This window comes from Mustela nivalis (assembly GCF_964662115.1).
Source record: "Mustela nivalis genome assembly, chromosome: 16".
Lineage (NCBI taxonomy): Eukaryota > Metazoa > Chordata > Mammalia > Carnivora > Mustelidae > Mustela > Mustela nivalis.
This window is the reverse complement of record NC_139035.1, coordinates 67,591,482-67,611,356: the sequence shown is the minus strand read 5'-3', so window position 1 is coordinate 67,611,356 and position 19,875 is coordinate 67,591,482. Positions and strand designations below refer to the sequence as shown.

Here is a 19,875-nt window from a genome sequence, read left to right as displayed (position 1 = left end):
CTGTGTGCACGGTGCTCATCTGAATGTGGGGGGAAAGAAGTCTTCAAATTTACGCTGCTGTCATTTTCTCCCGCGTGCAGCGTCACGATTTACCCATATGCAAGTCACAGTCCAGGTAGGAAGGGGCACGGGGGGCCCACTACCGATCACGTGAATGGACGCTTCGGGCTACAGGTGGTGTTTGGAAAGCTGGTGAAGGGGATTCTTCCTACTCCCTCGAGCACTGACTAGGAAACTGAGCAGCTGAATGATGCCTGTATGCTGGGATCTTAGCTTTTTTGGTCCAGAGTAAAAAGAATCCTTGAATAGGATGAAAGCAACTAAAATAACCAGTGGGAGACAATACTACAGAACCAACAGGTGCACTTGTTTCCAGCCGTACCGGACTTGATGTTCCCGTCATCTCGGCAGATGCCGTTCCAACGGCTGTAGAGTGACGCAGAGTGGAGGTTGTCGCTGGTGTGCTTGACTTCCTCTTGTTTCTGCCGAATCTTCTCCCAGTTTCGGACCAAGAATACATGATGCTTTAACACAAAGTTCCTAGAAGGAAGGAAGGTCTTTTATTCATTAATTCAATAGTATTTATTACATGCCCACTCTATGTAAACCACTTTTTAAAAAAGATTTTACTTGAGAGAGAGAGAGAACGCGCGCGCGAACGTGTGTACAAGCAGGGGGAGCGGCAGGCAAAGGGAGAAGCAGATGCCCCTCTGAGCAAAGAACCCAACATGGGGCTCGATCCCAGGACTCTGCTGAAGGCAGAGGCTTGACTGACTGAGCCACCCAGGCGCCCTGAAGATTTTATTTTTAAGTCATCTCAACACCCAATGTGGGGCTTGCAATTACAACCCAGAGATCAAGAGTTGCACACTCTACTGGCTGAGCCAGTCAGGTGCCCCAGAACCACTGTTACGATGATATAAATCAATAATTATCAGTTAATCCACCTATTATAAAATAATTATATATTATATATGGGAAAACAATTCAGTTTTGCATTTTTTTTTTCTCCATATAACATAAAGACTCCCCTGCACTATTTGTAAGCATCTGGCAAATACCACTTAAAAGCCGCAGAAACTCTAGCAAGTGAAACAGCCTGACTCGAAGGCTGCGATTTATCGAGTACGTATACGAATTCTCACTGAAGTCGCCCAGACGAAGCGTGGGCTCAGGACTAGCTGTAAGAAGGAGCACTGGACTGGCAGATCAAGGCCGAGACACGTGAGACAGGTATGGCGTGGGCAAACCCTGTGTAATGCAGTGCCCCACGCAGACCTGTGAGCTTATGGTAAGTTACGTCTGTCTTCAAGGACCCCACACAATGTGGTGACTCCACAATTTGATCCCCACTCCAGTGCACACATAGACAGATGAGACACTGGGTAAGTCTCAAACCGTGGCTTCACTAAACTAAACTTCGACCAATTTTATAGTTCCTGACCTGGTCACACTGAAATCATCAGGGGAGCTTTATAGACTACTAAAGCTTCGGTCCCACCTCTGAAAGTTCCAGGTCAGAGATGTGCGGAGCAGCCTGGCCGGCGGGAGGCGCTGACCGCTCCCGGCGAATACGCAGCCGGAGCAGAACCCGCTGGACTAGATCATCTCTGTTTTCCTCCAGTTAAAACTTCTATGACTCAAGTGATATGGGACAAAAGGGGCCAAGATCACAGTGAAGTTACAAATGCTGACGAACTTTCTAAGATACTGGAGCAGGCCAGGGGAGATGGAGGGTGCGTCCCAGGACCCGGGAGCTCAGCACATGCATATTTACTTCACTCACTCCTGACAAGGACGAATCTTACCCGAGTATAGGGAAGAGCGAATATGGTCACTACAGACCCTGTTTACTGCTCTAATAATTTATCAACAAAGCAGGGAATCTGGCAGTCTGATGAAGCCTGTGTCATCCTTCCCTGAACCAAGTTTTAAAGTATTAAAAAAAATTTAAATTTAAAAATTTTAATTTTTAATACACAGGGTTAAAAGGAAATCCAATACACTGAAATTGTTTTCACAAGATTAAAAAAACCCCAAAATTGTGACACAGAAGTAAACACTGATTTTTTTTAACACATGACAAGTTCTAGTGGCTAGTGGTAGGTTTAACAACAGTAATTTCAAGGTAGAAATCACGTGATATTTTGTGAACATTGGTGATAAAATCATGGAAACTGCAAATACTACACACACACACACACACACACACACACACACACACACACTCTTTTTGCCTATGATCATATTTGAAGGAAATGCTAAATTTCAGTTAGAAATTGGGGAAAACAAACACGTATCCACCCCCCATCCAAATTTACATATCCCGATTCCTGGCTAATGACCTCCTGAGAAACGACTCAACCTTACGGATGTTTAATGATTTTTAAAGTGACAAGCAAATCACACAAAGGAAAGAAAACCTCCTTTTTACCTCTCGCGATTAGACATCGGCTTCATCTGAATCTGCGGGGCCGAGCTCGCTGGAGTGTTCATGTTTTCACTGGGTGCTTCGGAGAGGTGGCCTCTCTGGAAAACACAGGGACCGGATTGCAGGAAAGAAAGGATCAATCGGGAACCCCCTTGAAGGGCACTGGGACGGCTTTAAGACCACCCTCCAGGGCCGCCTTCTCTCTGCACCCGGGCAGCAGTGCCCGGACAGCAGTGCCGGGAAAGCCAGGAATGAGGCTGTTACTCACCCTCTTCTTCAGCTTGTGCTTTGACTTCCTCTTCTCTTTCGACCGTCCGGACTTCTTATGCGTAGCCACGGGCTGGCTGCTTTTACTGCTGGTGAGTCCGTTCACGCGCTGACTCTTGCCCCCGATGATTCCCCGACATTTCTCGAAGCCACACTTACACAGTTGCTTTGAAAGGAAAGAGAGTCGTGCTTTCAGCCTGCAGCCTCACTGCCGAGTTCCAACAGCGCGCCCGAGCATCTGGACGCCTGACAGTTTCAGTCCAGAAGTTTTTAGGCAGAGGTAAAGCGACTGAGAGTAAAATAAATATAAATGTGTTTCCATGGAAAGGGAAGATTCAACTTTGGGAAAACTTCTTCACTAGGCCGGCTAAGAACTGACCCAAACCCAACACTACAGAGAGTCTCTTTCTACAGAGTTCTGAGCCGGCGCCCTAGGAAAGTGGGCTGGAACCCGCCTTCTCCAGCGTACTTCTCATCAGCTGTACACAGTAACGTTCAAGAAGGCCTGTGGTGTGCCTGGTGCGGTGGCAAAGTCCCAGCTCCCTCCCGAACGGCTTATGCTTACCTGTTTTTCCACATTAAAGGAATGGAAGTTGTAATCGTAAGTGAGCTCGGTACCAGCTGGCACGTCTTTCAGAGCATACAGTCCGATCCGGTACACGCCATTGACAGACCTACGGAGCAGGAGGGGGTTAAAGGCAGAGATTCTTTTTTTTTTTTTTTTTAAGATTTTATTATTTATTTGAAAGACAGAGGGTGTGTGCATGAGCAGGTGGCAGGGGCAGTGGGAGAGGGAGAAGCAGACTCCATGCTGAGCAGGGAACCAAACTTGGGGCTCCATCCCGGGACCAAGGGATCATGACCTAAGCCGAAGGCAGCTGCTTAGCCAGCTGAGCCCTCCAGGCGCCCCAAAGGCAGAGTTCAGTAATACCCTGCCTGAAATGGTATGCTGATTTCAAACGCGCCTTTGTCCAATTACTTGGGGTTTCCTGGCCAGTGTCTGTACTTTCAGTGTCTGTCTTCTATGCCGATGAGACGGGTACTTTGATCCCTATTTTATACAGGAAGTATTTGTGGCTTAGACAGTTTATTCAGTCACACAGCAAGGAAGCTGCATTCAAACCAGGGGACTCAAATGCGGGCTGTCTGATGCCACAGATTTTCTTCTCTTGCTTCACTGCTGCCTCCCTGCCAATGTCGGAAACACTAAGGTTTAGCTTGGATCCTATCCTTATGAAATGGAAATTTCTCTAATATACTCAGGTTCCCCCTGCCCATTCAGAAAGCATTTTTAGTCTATGCTAGTGGTTGGCAAACTACAGCAAACCCCACCCACGTCTTTGTAAATTTTTACCGGCACACCCCAAAAGTCTGCGGACCCTTGGTCTACACCATGACATTACAAATCTGATTATACACTGTACTGTTTTAAAAACCTGGGGGGACTGGTGGGACGCCCGGCTGGCTTAGTCGGAAGAGCATGTTGCACCTGATCTCGAGGCTGTAAGCTCAAGTCCCATGTTGGGTGTAGAGATTACTAAATGAAATAAATTAACTTAAAAAAATGTTTGTGGATTCTGATTTATTTTTAGAGAGGGGAAGAGAGGAGGAGAGAATGGGAGGGGGGAGGGCAGAGGAGGACAGAGGGAGAGGTGCAGGGATCCCAAGCCGACTCCGTGCAGCGCAGAGCCCGAAGCAGGCCTTGATCTTACAACCCTGAGATCATGCCCTGGGCCACAAATCAAGAATCAGGAACGTAACCAAATGAGCTGTCCAGGTGCCCCTGGGGGGTCTTACATGGTGTAGAACACACAACTCCTAGATGTACAGTTCGCTTGCCGACTTCTAGTTGTCTTTACACCTGTGCAACCTCCCAGAAACCTTTCTTTCCCAGCTAGTGTGTTCCCCACACAGGATGTGTTGTGACTCTGTCGCCACTGACTAGTCTGGCGTCGCTGGGACATCACATGAGCGGAATCATACAGAGTAATTCACTGGAGGAGACACAACCACAAGCTTCGTTCCCCCACTCGGTGTTACTATGGCTGCGATCAGCTCTACTCTGTGTGAACAGCACCACTTGGACTCCTGTCTTACGGGTAAGTATCCGGACCGCCCGTAGTTCTCAGCTGTTATGAAGATGTTTCTGTGGGTGTTCCTGCACACGCCTTTGAAGGTGAACGCTCACTTCTGCTGGGGACATACTCGGGAGTGTGGCCATGGATCTACGGGCCATGTTTAGCCAAGACAGGTATGGGCAAGCTTTCTCCGGCCGTGGTTCTACACCTGCACACACGCCCACCAGCACCTACAAGCACTCGTGTCAGACTGCGTGCTCGGCAATCTCTGTCTCTGTAGCCATTGTGGAGGAACACGTCGTGTTCCAACACAGGTTAGTATTTCTCTTGGATGGTTAAAGATATTAAACACCTATTTTATGTGTATTGACTGTTTTTTAACAGGATTTTATTCGAGAGGGAGGGAGCAGGAGTGATAGAGGGAGAGGGAAAGGGTGAGCCAGGCTCCCCACTGAGGACAGAGACGGTCACGGGACTCGATCCTGAGATCATGACCTGAGCTAAAGTCCAACACTTAACTGAGCCATCCAGTTCTCTCTGGTCTGAACACTGTTCAGTCTTTTCACTGTGCCTATTCTTTGAACTATTTTAAAAATTGGGCTTTCCTATTTATTTGTAGATTCTGGATTTATAAAATTCTTTGTCAGATAAATATTGTAAATATTTTCTCCCCAGCGTATGGCTTAGCTTTTTAACTCTCATAATACTATCTTTTCATGAAATTTTTAATATTATCGTTCCTTTACAGCCAGTGCTACTTTCTTGGGCGGGGGGAGGTTAGCCCCCATGTTGGGCTCTGTGCTCAGCAGGGAGTCTGCTTGTCTCTCTTCTGTTCTTCTCTGTTCACGTGCTTGCTCTAAATAAATAAATAAATAAATAAAATCTTAAAAGAAAAAAAAAAAGTTCAACCCCCAAGATCAAGGGTTGCATGTTCCGACAGTACACTGAGCCAGCCAGGTACCCCTGTAAACACTACTGAATTTTATCAAATGCTTTTTCTATTTTCTATTACCCCCACTGAGATGATAAATGATTTTTTGTCTTTATTCCATTAATGCAGTAAGTTACATTGATTATGAATGTTAAACCAACCAACCATTCCTGGAGTAAACCCCATGTGGTCATATTAATCCTACATATTGCTAGAGCTGATTTGCTAATTTTTTTTTCCTAAGATTTTATTTATTTGGCAGAGATCACAAGTAGGCAGAGAGGCAGGCAGAGAGAGAGAGGGAAGCAGGCTCCCCGCTGAGCAGAGAACCCGATGTGGGACTCGATCCCAGGACCCTGAGACCATGACCTGAGCCGAAGGCAGAGGCTTAACCCATTGAGTCACCCAGGCGTCCCATTTGCTAATATTTTAATCAGGATTTCTATGTCTATGTTCATGGGAGATCTTCACCCGGATTTCTTATTTCTCTTAACGATGTTGTTAGGTTTCTGACGAAGGTTATACTAGCCTTAAGAAATGGAAGAGTTTGGGGCACCTGGTGGCTCAGTGGGTTAAAGCCTCTGCCTTTGGCTCAGGTCGTGATCTCAGGGTCCTGGGATCGAGCCCTGCATCAGGCTCTCTGCTCGGTGGGGAGCCTGCCTCCCCATCTCTCTGTGCTTGCCTCTCAGCCTACTTGTGATTTCTGTCTGTCAAGATAAATAAATGAAATCTTAAAAAAAAAAATGGAAGAGTTCATGTGATATTGGTAGTATAGCCATTATTTCTTCTTTAAGTATACAGAAGAATTATCAGTGAAGATATCTGAGCATGGAGCTTCTTTTGTCAGAAGCTGTTAATTATACATTCAGCTTCACTGGCAGACATTCAGACTTTTTCTCTCTCCTTGTGCCATTTTGTAAGTTGTGCTTTCTCAAGGAATTTGTTCATTTTATTTAACTCTCCAAAAAGAAGTTCAAGAAAACGGACAAACTGTGGTGAATTTATACAAAGGAACATTAGTCCAGAAAAAACATCAACAAATCAACAACACAGATAAACTGTAAGAACCTGCTACGTGAAAGAAGCCAGACAGCAGATTACACAGACATGCTGCTCTGCAACAGGAAAACAGATCTGGTGACAGAAACCACATCACTGCTTGCCTTTGAGGTGGCAAGATTCTAAGCCTGAAACAATGGAAGTGTTCTTTATGTTGGTAGGATGTGGGCTGTATGGGTGTGTACATTTGTAAAAACGGATGGTAACTGACACTTAAAATCTGTGTCTTTATGTAATACTTAAAGTTAAAAAATTTACAAAAATAGAAAGCTGTTCAATCTGATTATCTTTTTTAAAAAAGATTTTATTTCATAGAGAGAGAAAAAGAGAAAGAGCAGGGGGAGAGAGAGAGGGAGAAGCAGCTCCCCACTGAGCAGGGAGTCCGATGTGGGACTTGATCCCAGGACCCTGAGAACATGACCTGATCTGAAGGCACTGAACTAAGCCACCCAGGTGTCCCTTCTTTAACTTTCCCTCAGCAACGTTTTGTAGTTTTCATGGTACAATTCTCTCACCTCATTGGTTGATTTCTGAGTATCTTGTTCTTTTGAGTACCGCTGTAAATGGAAATGGTTTTGTAATTCCCTTCTGTTCCCTGTGTATGGAAAGGCAACTGATTTTTGTGTTGACTTTTTGTACCCTGTAACTGCTGAATTTATTTCTGATATCAGGGTCCTGGGATTGAGCCCCACATTGGGCTCTCTGCTTGGTGGGGAGCCTGCTTCCCTCTCTCTTTCTCTGCCTGCCTCTCTGCCTACTTGTGATCTCTCTCTCTCATCAAATAAATAAATAAAATCTTAAAAAAAAAATCTTCAGTATTACTGTCGACTCGGTTGTGATGTGCTTTGCTGCTATGAGTTGCAGGAATTCTTTATTTCATGTATCACCCCTTATCAGATATATGAATTGCAAATATTTTCTCCCGTTCTGTGGGTTGCCTTATTTTGTTGATATTTTCCTTTGCTGCACAGGAACTTTATAGTCTGATGTCATCCTACCTGCTTAGTTCCGCTTTTGTTGCCCTTTGCTTCTGGTGTCAACCCCGGAAAGTCTTCACCAAGAATGATGTCAAGGAGCTTACCCCTATGGTTTCTTCTAGGAATTTTATGATTTCAGGTGCTACTTTTAAGTCCTTAATACATCTTGGCTTGATTTTTGTGTATGGTGTACACAGGGGTCCATTTTCCCAACACAATTTATTGAATAGACTTCTTGTTCTGTACGATATATTCGTGGCTCCTTTGATGTGAATTAAATGATCATACAAGCATGTGTTTATTTCTGAGTTCTCTGTTCAATTCATATCATTTTTAGGCCAATACTATACTGTTTTGATTATTAGTTTCGTAATACAGTTTGAAATCAGGGAGTGAAATGCCTCTTCCTTTATTAACCATCTGAGCCATGCAGGCGCCCTCAAGATTTTACTTTTAAGTAATCCGTGTATCCCACATGGAGCTTGAATCCATAAGCCCGAGATCAAGAGTCACGGGCTCCGTGCTCGCTTCGGCAGCGCATATACTAAAATTGGAACGATACAGAGAAGATTAGCACGGCCCCTGCGCAAGGATGACACGCAAATTCGTGAAGCGTTCCATATTAAAAAAAAAAAAGAGTCACAGGCTCCACTGACTGAACCAGCCAGGCACCCCAGGCCTCCAAAATTTCTGGTTAAGAAATCTGCACGTAATGTTACTGTATGTGATGACTTGCTTGTCTAATGCCGCTTTCAAGATCTGCTCTTTATCACTGGGAAGTCTGATTGTGTTTCCTGCTGTGTGTCTCTGAGTTCACCTCGCTTGGAGTTCAGTGAGCTTCGTGCTTATTCATGTTCACCGCTTCCATCAAGCTGAGGAAGTTTTCAACCAATATTTCTTCAAACACTCTGCCTCTTTCTCTTTGGTCCTTCTCAGACACCAACGATGCGTATGTTGGTCTGCTGGATGGTGTCCCAGAGGTCCCTTAGGGTCAGTTCCCTTTCCTTCAAGGTTTTTCTTTCCTTTCCTCAGACTTGAGGATTTCCATTGTCTTATCTTGAAGTTCATGGCTTCTTTCTTCAGTCTGCTCAAATCTGCCTCTGATTCCCTCTTGTGAACTTTTCATTTCAATTATGTTATTTTTCAGACTATCAATGCCTTCTGCTCTCTATCTCTTTACTGATATTTCCATTTTGCTCACACATTATTGTCATGAATTTCTCCATACTGTCCCTTAGTTCTTTGAGCACCTTTGGAGATTTGTGTTTTATAAAATCTTTGTCTAAAGTATTTGCCACTGAGTCTTTTTTTAGGGACAGATTGTTTTGGATTGTATTTTTTTGAATGGGCCACAGTTTTCCATTTCTTTGTATTCCATGTGACTTTTTCTTGAATACTGCAAATTTGGACCTAATAATGTGGTATGTCTAGAAATAAGGTTCTCCCAACTTCCCCAAGGCTCACATGCCCTAATCTTTAATATCTGGCCCCCAAAAGGAAAAAAAAAAAGAAAAGTGAAAAATGAAGGGGAGAAAATAGGGCCCTGGCTCTTCAAGTCTCCTGGAAGTCACTTCATGTGGCAGGAGAGGAGGTTTCTACAACGGTGGGAGGGGCCACCACAATGGTTGCTCATCTTTGTCCGCACCTCTGTGATCAGAAGCAGCAATCAGAGCCCAGACTCACCATTTTTGTAGGACAGGGTCTTCCTTAGCCATCCTAGCATCTGCAATCTGTGTGCAAGCTGCTGGAATGCATGTAGAGCTACCGTCCATGTGGCTGGGGGTAGGTATGGGAGTTGCTACTGTTCTAACAGTTGAAGTTGACTGAACTGACTAAAAGGAAGGCAATTTACCATCTCGGGCCTCCCCCAGTGGTTGCAAGCCTTCAACAGACTCCAAAATTGTTCCATCAGCCAGATTCTGCCAGTGTAAATATCTAAGGGGAGATATGACTCCTGATGCTTCCTACTCCACCATCTTTCCAGAATCTTCTATTATCTTTTTTCAACTGCTTTTAGTTTTTATATTTTTAAGACTTTATTTATTTGACAGAGCTCACAAGTAGGCATAGAGGAAGACAGAGAGAGAGAGGGAAGCAGGCTCCCCGTTGAGCAGAGAGCCCAATGTGGGGCTCGATCCCAGGACCCTGAGATCATGACCTGAGCCAAAGGCAGAGGCCTTATCCCACTGAGCCACCCAGGTGCCCCTTTTCAATTTTTTTTAGATGTAATTTTTTGCTTTTCAGTTAGACTCTTATCTATTATACTTATTATTGTCTCTCACTGTGACAAAGCCAGTGGGCATGTAATAAATATGCTGAGTGACCTCACAGGAGATGGACATGTAACACAGAGCCGGGCACACAGTGAGCAGTTGCTAAGTCTGAGGTATTACTGTTATTATAACATCATATATGCTGCTATGTTCTTCTGGGAGGAGTTAAGATGAAGAGAAGAAATAGCAGCAGCCAACTCTGCCTGGGGAGGAGTCACCTGAGGTGCTGTGAAAGCGGACTCACCCTGAAGGCAGACTCATCTCTTGATACCCTCAATGCCTTCTGCTCTCTTAGGATTTGTAACTTCACCTTCCCCTGCTTCCTTACCATTTCTGCATTTCACAGTTTGGGTCGCAGCTGTGGTTGATGAACCGGGCCTCATTGCCCATCCGGTAGCTGTCGATCACCATCCCACTATCCAGGTTCAGGCAGTAGTGGTCACTGTGATTATGATACTGCTCGATCATCCTGTTCCTAAAGAGGAGAGGAAGAAGTGAAAGTCAATTAATGATTAAGTTCAAAGGAAACTTGAAACCTTCCACTTTATACTCCAATCTGGTACCTTTGCCGTTTTACTGCAGTATCATCATTCATCACTGTACCTGAACTCCTGTTCGCTGACAACCTCCCCTAGGTATTCGATGATGAACTGCCCAGCTTTCAGGGGTTCTTTGGTTCTTATTCCCCAACCTTTTTCCTCAGCTCGAAATCGTTCTAGACACTGCACCCACTCATGCCTCTGTATCCTCTGGTTACAGCACTGCTCACCACAGGGGCAAGTGTTGGGGGAACACTCGGCAAAGATCATTCTAGAAAGAAAAGAGATAATTGTATGCCAATTAATATTATATATACCTTCATGAACCCATTTTTGTTTTATAGGAACTTTTAAAATACATTAAATTTTTATTTTATCAAGGTTGGATGGGTTAACAAAGTTCACAAGGGCGAAGAGTACACAACTTCAAAACTTTGTAATACTGAACATTTCCAAGTGAAGTTATACTGAATATTACTGAATAATACTGAAAATTTCCAAGTGCTGAATACATTATTAAGCTAACTGCCCACTAAGCATCCTGGGTAAACACTATCCTATTTAGCTCTGTGCTAAAAATAAAACTATAACCCACAGAGGAATTAATAATTTTTAAGTATACATTTTAGTACATTTTTATTTTTTTTTTTATTTTTATTTTTTTAAGATTTTATTTATTTATTTGACAGAGAGAGATTACAAGTAGGCAGAGAGGCAGGCAGAGATAGAGAGGAGGAAGCAGGCTCCCTGCTGAGCAGAGAGCCCGATGCGGGACTCGATCCCAGAACCCTGAGATCATGACCTGAGCCGAAGGCAGCGGCTTAACCCACTGAGCCACCCAGGCGCCCCCATTTTAGTACATTTTTAAAAGAAGATTTTATTTATTTGACTGAGATCACAAATAGGCAGAGGCAGGTGGTGGGGGGAAGCAGGCTCCCCGCTGAGCAGAGAGCCTGATGCGGGGCTCAATCCCAGGACCCTGAGATCATGACCTGAGCTGAAGCAGAGGTTTTAACCCGCTGAGCCACCCAGGCGCCCCTACTTTTTTTTGTTTTTAAGATTTTATTTATTTGAGGCGTACCTGGGTGTCTCTGTTGGTTAAGCATCTGTCTTTGGCTCAGGTCATGATCCCGGGGTCCTAGGATTGAGTCCTGCATCAGGCGTGGTGCTCAGTGGGGAGCCTGCTTCTCCCTCTGCCTCTGCCACTCCCCCTGCTTGTGCTTTCTTTCTCTTTCTTGCTCTCTCAAAATATTAACAATTTTATTTTATTTACTTGAGAGAGAGAGCATGAGTGGAGGACAGGAGGAGCAGAGGGAGCAGCAGACCCTCTGCTGAGCAGGGAGCCCGATGTGGGACTCCATCCCAGAATCCTAGGATCGTGACCCGAGCTGAAGGCAGATACTTAGCCTAAGTAAGCCATCCAGGTGCCCCTGCACTGTTGTTGTTTTATAAGAATTTTAAATTTCATGGGGGTGCCTGGGTGGCTCAGTCATTAAGCGTCTGCCTTTAGCTCAGATCATGATCCCAGGGTCCTGGGATCAAGTCCTGCAACGGGCTCCCTGCTCTGCTCGGGAAGCCTGCTTCTCCCTCTCCCACTCCCCCTGCTTGTGTTCACTCTCTTGCCGTGTCTCTGTCAAATAAATAAATAAAATCTTAAAAAAAAAAATTTACATTTCATTAGTGTAAATGACATCTCCATACTGGAAACATTTCCAATCTCTGTACTAGCTGAACTTACAACCTCTAGCAAATTAACAAGCAAAAACCTCTCAATAGAGGAGAGAAAAGTTGGTATGCACACGTCTTCTAACTGCTTTCCTTTTTTTGTATTTCTCAATCTTTCAGAGAAGCCATTTAGTTTTGGTGTTTGGTTTGGAATCATAGTAAGGCTGCTGAACATGATTAAAAGAAAGGAGATCAAGAATGAGGTGGCAGATCAGAGTATCACATGATAGTTCATGTAACACACACACATCCACATCGTAACTTACAAATCGTGTTGAGAAAGCATTTAACATTTTATAATATAAAGTACTTTCATAGCCATTCTTCAAATAAACATTATCCTTTTCTAAAGGTCAGGAAACAGTGTGAAATCACATATATAAGCAGTGAAGCAGAGAAAACTCCGACCACCAGACTATTTAATTCAAGACTCTAAGCTGAACTTGTGAGAAAGACACTACATTACGGCCAAATTCGCTACCTTTTTTCATTCTTCGAGTGAATTCTTTGCTCCGTGAACGCGACTGACACCCACTGAGCCTCAAAATGCTTTCCTCCTCCATCTTCTGTGATAACGGATTTCCCACCTTTCCAATAACGAATTCTTTTTTTTGGAAAAATCCCAGAAATCCTTTTTCCCCCCTCTCCCTCCCATGGCACATTCCTGTTCCTCCTATCTTTAGAAGGCTCATTCGCAGAGGATGGGGGGCTGGGGTAACTGGGTGACGGCCATGAAAGACATCATGGGCACCGGGTGTGACATGCAGCCGACGAGTCACTGAACTCTGCCTCTGAAACTAGTAAGACACTACATTTAATTAATTGGATTTAAATACAAAAAAAAGAGGAAGGCTTGTTCATGCTCATAGTTTCAACTGTAACCCCCTCTTCACAATACCCCACCTGAATTTTCATCACACCTTAAAACACACAAAACAATAAGCTTTATGTGGATAAAAGAACTACAATGTAACAGAGTGCTGAGATGAAAGAGATTTAAAATCAATTTTTAAAAATTTCTTTTGGAGAACACTCATTTAGAGGTTGTTGAAAATTTGTGGTTTCCATCGAAGGCACTGAAACATATTCCATTTGTTTCAATTATCAAGATAAGCCCTTGGGGGCGCGTGGGTGGCTCAGTCAGTTAAGCAGCTGCTTTAGCCCCAGGTCATGATCCCAGGGTCTTGGGATGGAGCCCCGCATCGGGCTCCCTCGAGGAGCCTGCTTCCCTCTCTTGTCCCAACTTGTGTTCTCTCTCGCTATCTCTGTCTCTCTCAAACAAACAAAATCTTCAAAAAAACCCCACAAAAACAAAAAGAAGATAAGCCCTTTATGTAAAACATAGAACATATTCTAGTTATCGTGTCTGGAAAACAAAACTGCAAACGGATCACAATGTGAAAGCACGTGCTGCAGACCATGACCCGTCGGCGCTGATTCCAGCACAAACTGCCGTTAACTTCAGCAGCGGCAGGCTCGAGCCCAGAGCTAGCCGGCCGGCTACGACAATGCCATTCACTTTAGCTACAGAATGCCGTTCACTGTAAGACGAGAGAATTCTCCTTCCCGATGCAGACCTAGATTAGAAAGCTTTCCCTCACCTGGTGAGATTTAATGTTTAAGAGTCACTGGCAAGTGTACTAGTGAGACTGACTTAATAGCTACGGAGGTCAGACCATCTCCCATTGAGTAGAGACCGGTTTTCACATGAAAAATCGTCCTGCTAGAAATCGTGCCAGGTCAGGAAGGAGTGGGCCTTGGACGCATGGGAGAGGACCCTCCCTGCTTTTGGGGACGAAGAACTTGAAGGCCTCCTGCTCTTCTGTAGCAAGGTGAAGGGTCCTGGAGATGCTCCCTGTGGGGACAAGCGGAAGTAACTGTTCTCCGCAAAGGCGCTCGCACAGGGCCCCCACGGGTTAGCCGGGGACCCTGCGGTTCAGTCTGTGTCTTGTAAACTCAGGAGTCAGCACTTCCAGTGGCATTACAAGGCTTCCTGGGCAATACCGCTTTATCTCCCCTTAAGTATTTGGCTTTGTTATACAACATGTTTGTTGTTGTGAGCGCTGAGAGGGTGGGCTCTCTACGTGTTGTGAACAAATGGACACGGGGTTGAAAAGCAGCTTGAAATGAATTATAAGACTCTGCTCTAGGGAACGTGGAATGTTCTGGAGCAGTAATGGGTTCAATATGGATGGTGTACAGACACAAGTTTTTTTTTTTCTTTTTAAAGATTTTATTTATTTATTTGACAGAGAGACATCACAAGTAGGCAGAGAGGCAGGCAGAGAGATAGAGGGGGAAGCAGGCTCCCTGCCGAGCCGAGAGCCCAATGCGGGGCTCGATCCCAGGACACTGAGATGACCGAGCCGAAGGCAGAGGCTTTAACCTACTGAGCCACCCAGGCGCCCCTACAGACACAAGTATTAAGCAGGAAAGGTCTTATAGAATTTATAAACAATGCTGATGATTCCTAAGTGTTTAGAAGAGAGGAGGCCATGTTCTAAAAATATTTTATAAAAACCCATTACTTGTTTTTAAGACCATCCTGAATTCAGTTTCCTTTGGGCAACATGAGCCTTACATAGACATAAAACTGAATCTTAACAGACCTTTGAGTTTTCCCCACAAATATTTACAATGCCTTGACTACTAAGACAGGAAAGACATTTCAGGTCTTTCATTTAACTAAATTTTTATGTGGGTTACTTTTAAATATATATGGAAGCATCCACTGAATAATATATTTTCATTTTTCTTAGGTATTTGTGCATTTTCCCCTTCTTTCATTAGATGCATGAGTCTGTAGGGATATAGGGTTTCTAGTCTCACAAAGTTGGCAGCACCATATTTGACTTTTTTTTTTTTTAAAGAAAGGCAACACAGGGGTGCCTGGGTGGCTCCACAGGTAAAGCCTCTGCTTTTAGCTCAGGTCATGGTCTCAGGGTCCTGGGATCGAGCCCTGCATTGGGCTCCCTGCTCAGCAGGGAGCCTGCTTCCCTCTTACTCTCTGCCTCCTTGTGATTTCTGTCAAATAAATAAATAAAATTCTTTATATAAAAAATGACGTAAGATGACCAACATAATTATGGAAATGCAGACATTCAGATTTCAGTTTTATGTTGTTAAAAGACTAACAGCTTATGCAATAAACAGTATATACATTGGAAAGAACATGAGTTTTGAATCAAACACACGTGGGTTCAAATTCTGTTTATCAGTTAAGTGCCGTATATAATATGGGCAACTTACTATCCAAACTCTAAAATCCTTCATTTATAAAATATAAAACTATTACCTATCTCATTAGACTACTGGGAAAAAGAGAGGAACTCACCAATGTGATGGCAGCTATACCACGGCAATTTCGTAGACAATACAGTATCATATTAAAAAACAGTAATGTTAGCATAGAAAGGAATGCAAATTTAAGCAATTTTAAAGACATATAGTCCCAAACATTAAACCAATGAACTATTAAAGCACCAAAAATGAAGTTAGATGTGACTGCCTAAAGGAGGGAACTACAGGGACGTGAGTATATCCACGCCCGGTGGTGATCCCGCACATTACTGCACTACGTCATGAGAGCTGCTGGGCAGTCAGTACACCGTGTACAGTCAGTACGAGATGCAGGAAGAATGGCACAGACGTTCATGTAGTCTGTACAGATAACTCGTCTCAGGATACACCTTAAGGGTTAAAAATAAAAAGAGGAATCCACACAGTTTCACAGTAGCGCAATTTTGAATAGAAAACATTGGGAATAACCAGAATGGCGAGGCGCAGGGGCCGCGAACTGGGCATGTCAACCTGCGGAAGGTAAGCGAACTAACAACGGTGAGCTTGTGGACCGCACCGACACACATAATACACATATGCACATAAAGTGTGTATATGTATAAAAAGAGAAAAAAAGATCAAAAAAGAAAAAAAGCATACATATAAAAGGTCTGTGAGTAAAGCACAATTTGCGCACAGCACAGACCAGGCCGGCAGCTGTGACCCGGCAACCGCGCGTGCGTGTGCAAGACGGTGACGGGCCGACGGCGCGGTGAGCAGGACGCTCCAGTAGGCCTTAAAACACGGATTCCCGCAGACCCCAGGACAGCTGACCAGACGCTGGGGAAGCAGTCGTCTTTGGCCAGGAAAACTATCCAGAAGAGGAATTATTGATGTCAAGTTCACTGGTTCTTTTTTACTATAAATTTGCATATATAACTAAAACCCAACAAATTCGATCTCCATTCTTGGGTCTCCATCAGACATTTCCATTTTGAAATCTCCATGTCATTTAGAATTCAATGGCCCCAAAGTAAAATCACAGTTTTGATCACCAAACTAGCCAGTCCCAGACCCGCCCTCTGGCGACAGCACGGACACCTTTCATCAGAGCCACTGGCCTAGTCAGCGCATGTGCACCTGTGAGCGAACGCGAGTGGCTCACCAGCCCGGTCTTCCCTCGGAGTACATCACGGCTTTCTTCCTCCTCACCGTCGCCATCCTACCTCGCTCCCTGGTTATGGCTACCACGTACGGAGATCTAGGAAATTTTCTAAAATTTCCTGAATACTTTATGTCGTGGGCTGAATGCTTGTGTCTCCCCAGAATGAACAGCTGAAGCCCTGGCCCCCGGTGTAATGGTGATTTGCAGGCAGAGCCTTTGGGAGGGCAGCTGGCTTGTCTGAGGGTATGAGGACAGGAACTGCACGCAGGAATCAGTGTCCCTACAGGAAGAGGAACAGAAAGCTCTATCTCCACAAGTATGCGCTCAGGCAAGGCCATGTGAACATACAAGGAGAAAGTGGCTGTCTGTAAGCCAGGATGTGGGTCCTCATCAGACATCAAATACTTGCATCTTGACCTTGGACTTCCCAGTCTCCAGAACTGTGAGAAACAAATTTCTGCTGTTTAAGCCACCAGGTCTATGGTACTTTGCCGAACCAGCCCAAGACACGTCAATTAGGTTTTATATAGCTTTGTGCAACTTCAAGAGAGGAAATAAAAGAGCTTAACTTTTCCCTCCAAATGAAGTGTCATCTACCCCGAAGCCCGTGCTTTCAGAGAAGTCACTTCAGTACGGTACCTGTTGAGGCAGTCGTCCACACAGCCCTTCCCGGAGTCATCCTCTGGCTTCTTACAGTTACACGTGGTGGCCTCGTAACCAGAAAGGGGCTTGACGTCAACGTAGACATCTCGAGAGAAGACAGCAAAGAGTAATTTGTGAACATAGAGGAAATTTTTTAAGTGCTAGGCTAAGAAGAACACTGATGATATAAAGGCAGAAAAAAATAGCTCTCAAGTTACTCACTTGAACGGATTTTTTTATATAGTGGGACATCTGGCTTTTTGTACAGCTAGAAGAAAAAAAAAAGAAAAATCTAGATATAGCATTTAACTTCGAATACCAGACAGCAGCATCAATCACTAAAAATATAAGAAATTATTCACATGCTCTGCTTGTATGGGAATATTTTTAAGAAAGACTTTCTGGGTTGGATACACTTGAGGGAAATTCTTGGTGCTATCACTTTTTACCCTGAAATAAGAAGTGACTTACTGGATCAGGACGAGAGAAACAGATTCAATAAGAGAACGAACGTGGAAGAGCTTCCCGGGAATATGTGCGCGCTGTGGTCGGGCGCACACGCAAACCACCCCGTGGGGAAACCACCCTGCAGGCCGAGGCTACTCTTTTGGATACATTAAGACTCACTTTGCCTCTATGAAAAGAAAGGAAAACACTCAGAGGGCTTGCTGAGATGGTCTGGCTAGCACATGAAGTTAAAAAGAGGAGTACCATGGCCTTTTCAGTGTGGGTATTCCAGAAAAACACTTTTCACATTTTAATTAAGGCAATTAATTTAGTGAATACAGGGGAGAGGGAAGGCAGGAAAGGAAAGTCTCATTGCAATTAAGAAGGCATTCAGGGAAAAAACAACAACAACAAGGAAAAAAGGAAGGTATGAGACAGGGGTGATCAGCTGGCCAGTGCTGTCCAGTAAGAGGCAGGACAACGACAGCGGCACTGTAGCCTCGGAGAGGACGGATTGACCCGCGCAAAGCAGTCTACCTCCGTTTCTCAGCAGGACCGTCGGAGCACTGTCTCCTTCACGGTCATGAACTTGGAGACAGATATCTAACAAACTGATCCTCTTAGAATTCGAGAGAGGCCACCAAGAGAAGAGAACGCAGAGGGGAATGTCCACTGCTTCTGGCTTTCCAAAACTAACTTTGGTGGAATTTTGGCAAAGGTCAGGAGCTGTTCACCTCCTTTGTATGACAACTTCTATTTCCTGATGCTTGTTCTCAACATGAGGCCTGGCCTATGGCTAACTACAAAAATTGCCAGGGGAAACTTTTCCATTAGAGAAGAAGCAGAGAAAAACAGCGCCTTCCCATTTTTAGTTCCCAACATAAAGATCTTTTAAAAGCCTATGCGTGTTAAACATTTTTCCTGTTTCCTTTGGTAGGAGAGTCTCCTTTGTATGTGAAAAATAAATTCCAAACGACAGGAAGGAGCCAACACAAATAAAGCCTGACATTTCTTAGTGCTGCCGGCAGCGCGTCGCAACCCTCCTGGGATGTGCACCCAACAGGAGCCTCACAGCACGGAGCTCTGCTACCACAGAGGAAGTGCAGACCAGAAACAGAAGTTGCCCAGGAAAGCAGACACTCACTGCTATTCTGAAGTATGAGTAAAGGCAAAGAGGTCACATTAGATATGGATGCAAATTCATTTTTCTTCGTCTCTAACCTTCACAGGGACAGTCTCGATACTTCCTAAGATGAGAGCACAGGGCACAGAGCATAACACGGAGGCGGACCGAGGCTCGCACTCCCCCCCGCCCGCCCCGGAGAAGGAAACCTGAGAGAGGAGGCCGGCCCGGTACCTGGTTGTGCTTCCACTGCCAAAGGATGTCATAGGGGAGCTGGAAGTCAATTCTCTTTTGCCTCAGATACTTTCCTGAAACAAAGAAATACTATCAATTTCAGTATCTATTTATACAAAGGGTCAAACAGCCACAAGATCTAATACGTACTGACTAGAAAAAATAAACATTTAATTTTTAATTTTAGGAACTTTTCCGTCACCGATTTTTCATTTTAGCTACTCTCTATTCCATTGTGCTCCAGGTGGTAAAGGCTGAGGGCATGTTTTGAGAGCAGCCTACATAGAACAATGAACACGGCAAACTTACTACCAAAAATACACCGGTCATTATGAAGCCAACTAGAACTAACAATTGTTGTAGTATTAAAATTATTAACTACAGCATCTGGCAGCTGTTCTCCAACATTATTATACATACTATGAGACTGTCTGTAAAAATGGGAAGATTTTCTAAGATAGGAGTCCCTGAATTTAAATAACTCAAGAGTATCTACATTCAAATTTATGATGTTAACCCCCCCAAGAAGTACTGCTCGTAAAAGTCAAAAGCCCCTTTCTACGTTGAAGAGGACGCTGCAGCTTCCTCACTCTGACCTTTCTGCCCTTTAGTAAACTTGCTTCTCGCAGGAAGCTAACCTCCTTGTTACCTGGGTATTCACCCTATCACTGACCGACTCCAGCCGAGCAGTTCTCAATGTTCTGT

The 19,875-nt window shown here is 44.4% G+C and overlaps 1 protein-coding gene across 5 annotated transcripts in view; it reads right to left on the bottom strand.

Annotated features, from left to right (window-relative positions):
• ASH1L (ASH1 like histone lysine methyltransferase) overlaps positions 1-19,875 on the bottom strand; it is a 174,162-nt gene that overhangs the window by 15,496 nt on the left and 138,791 nt on the right. For all 5 annotated transcript variants that reach the window (XM_082703453.1, XM_082703455.1, XM_082703457.1 and 2 more), the window contains 9 exons: positions 19,171-19,244; positions 17,589-17,634; positions 17,364-17,472; positions 10,620-10,826; positions 10,345-10,491; positions 3,264-3,372; positions 2,700-2,864; positions 2,435-2,529; positions 383-540 (listed from right to left, as the gene is read on the bottom strand). In XM_082703453.1, coding sequence (XP_082559579.1) covers positions 383-540; positions 2,435-2,529; positions 2,700-2,864; positions 3,264-3,372; positions 10,345-10,491; positions 10,620-10,826; positions 17,364-17,472; positions 17,589-17,634; positions 19,171-19,244 — 1,110 coding nt within the window. The remainder of the gene's footprint in view (positions 1-382; positions 541-2,434; positions 2,530-2,699; positions 2,865-3,263; positions 3,373-10,344; positions 10,492-10,619; positions 10,827-17,363; positions 17,473-17,588; positions 17,635-19,170; positions 19,245-19,875) is intronic.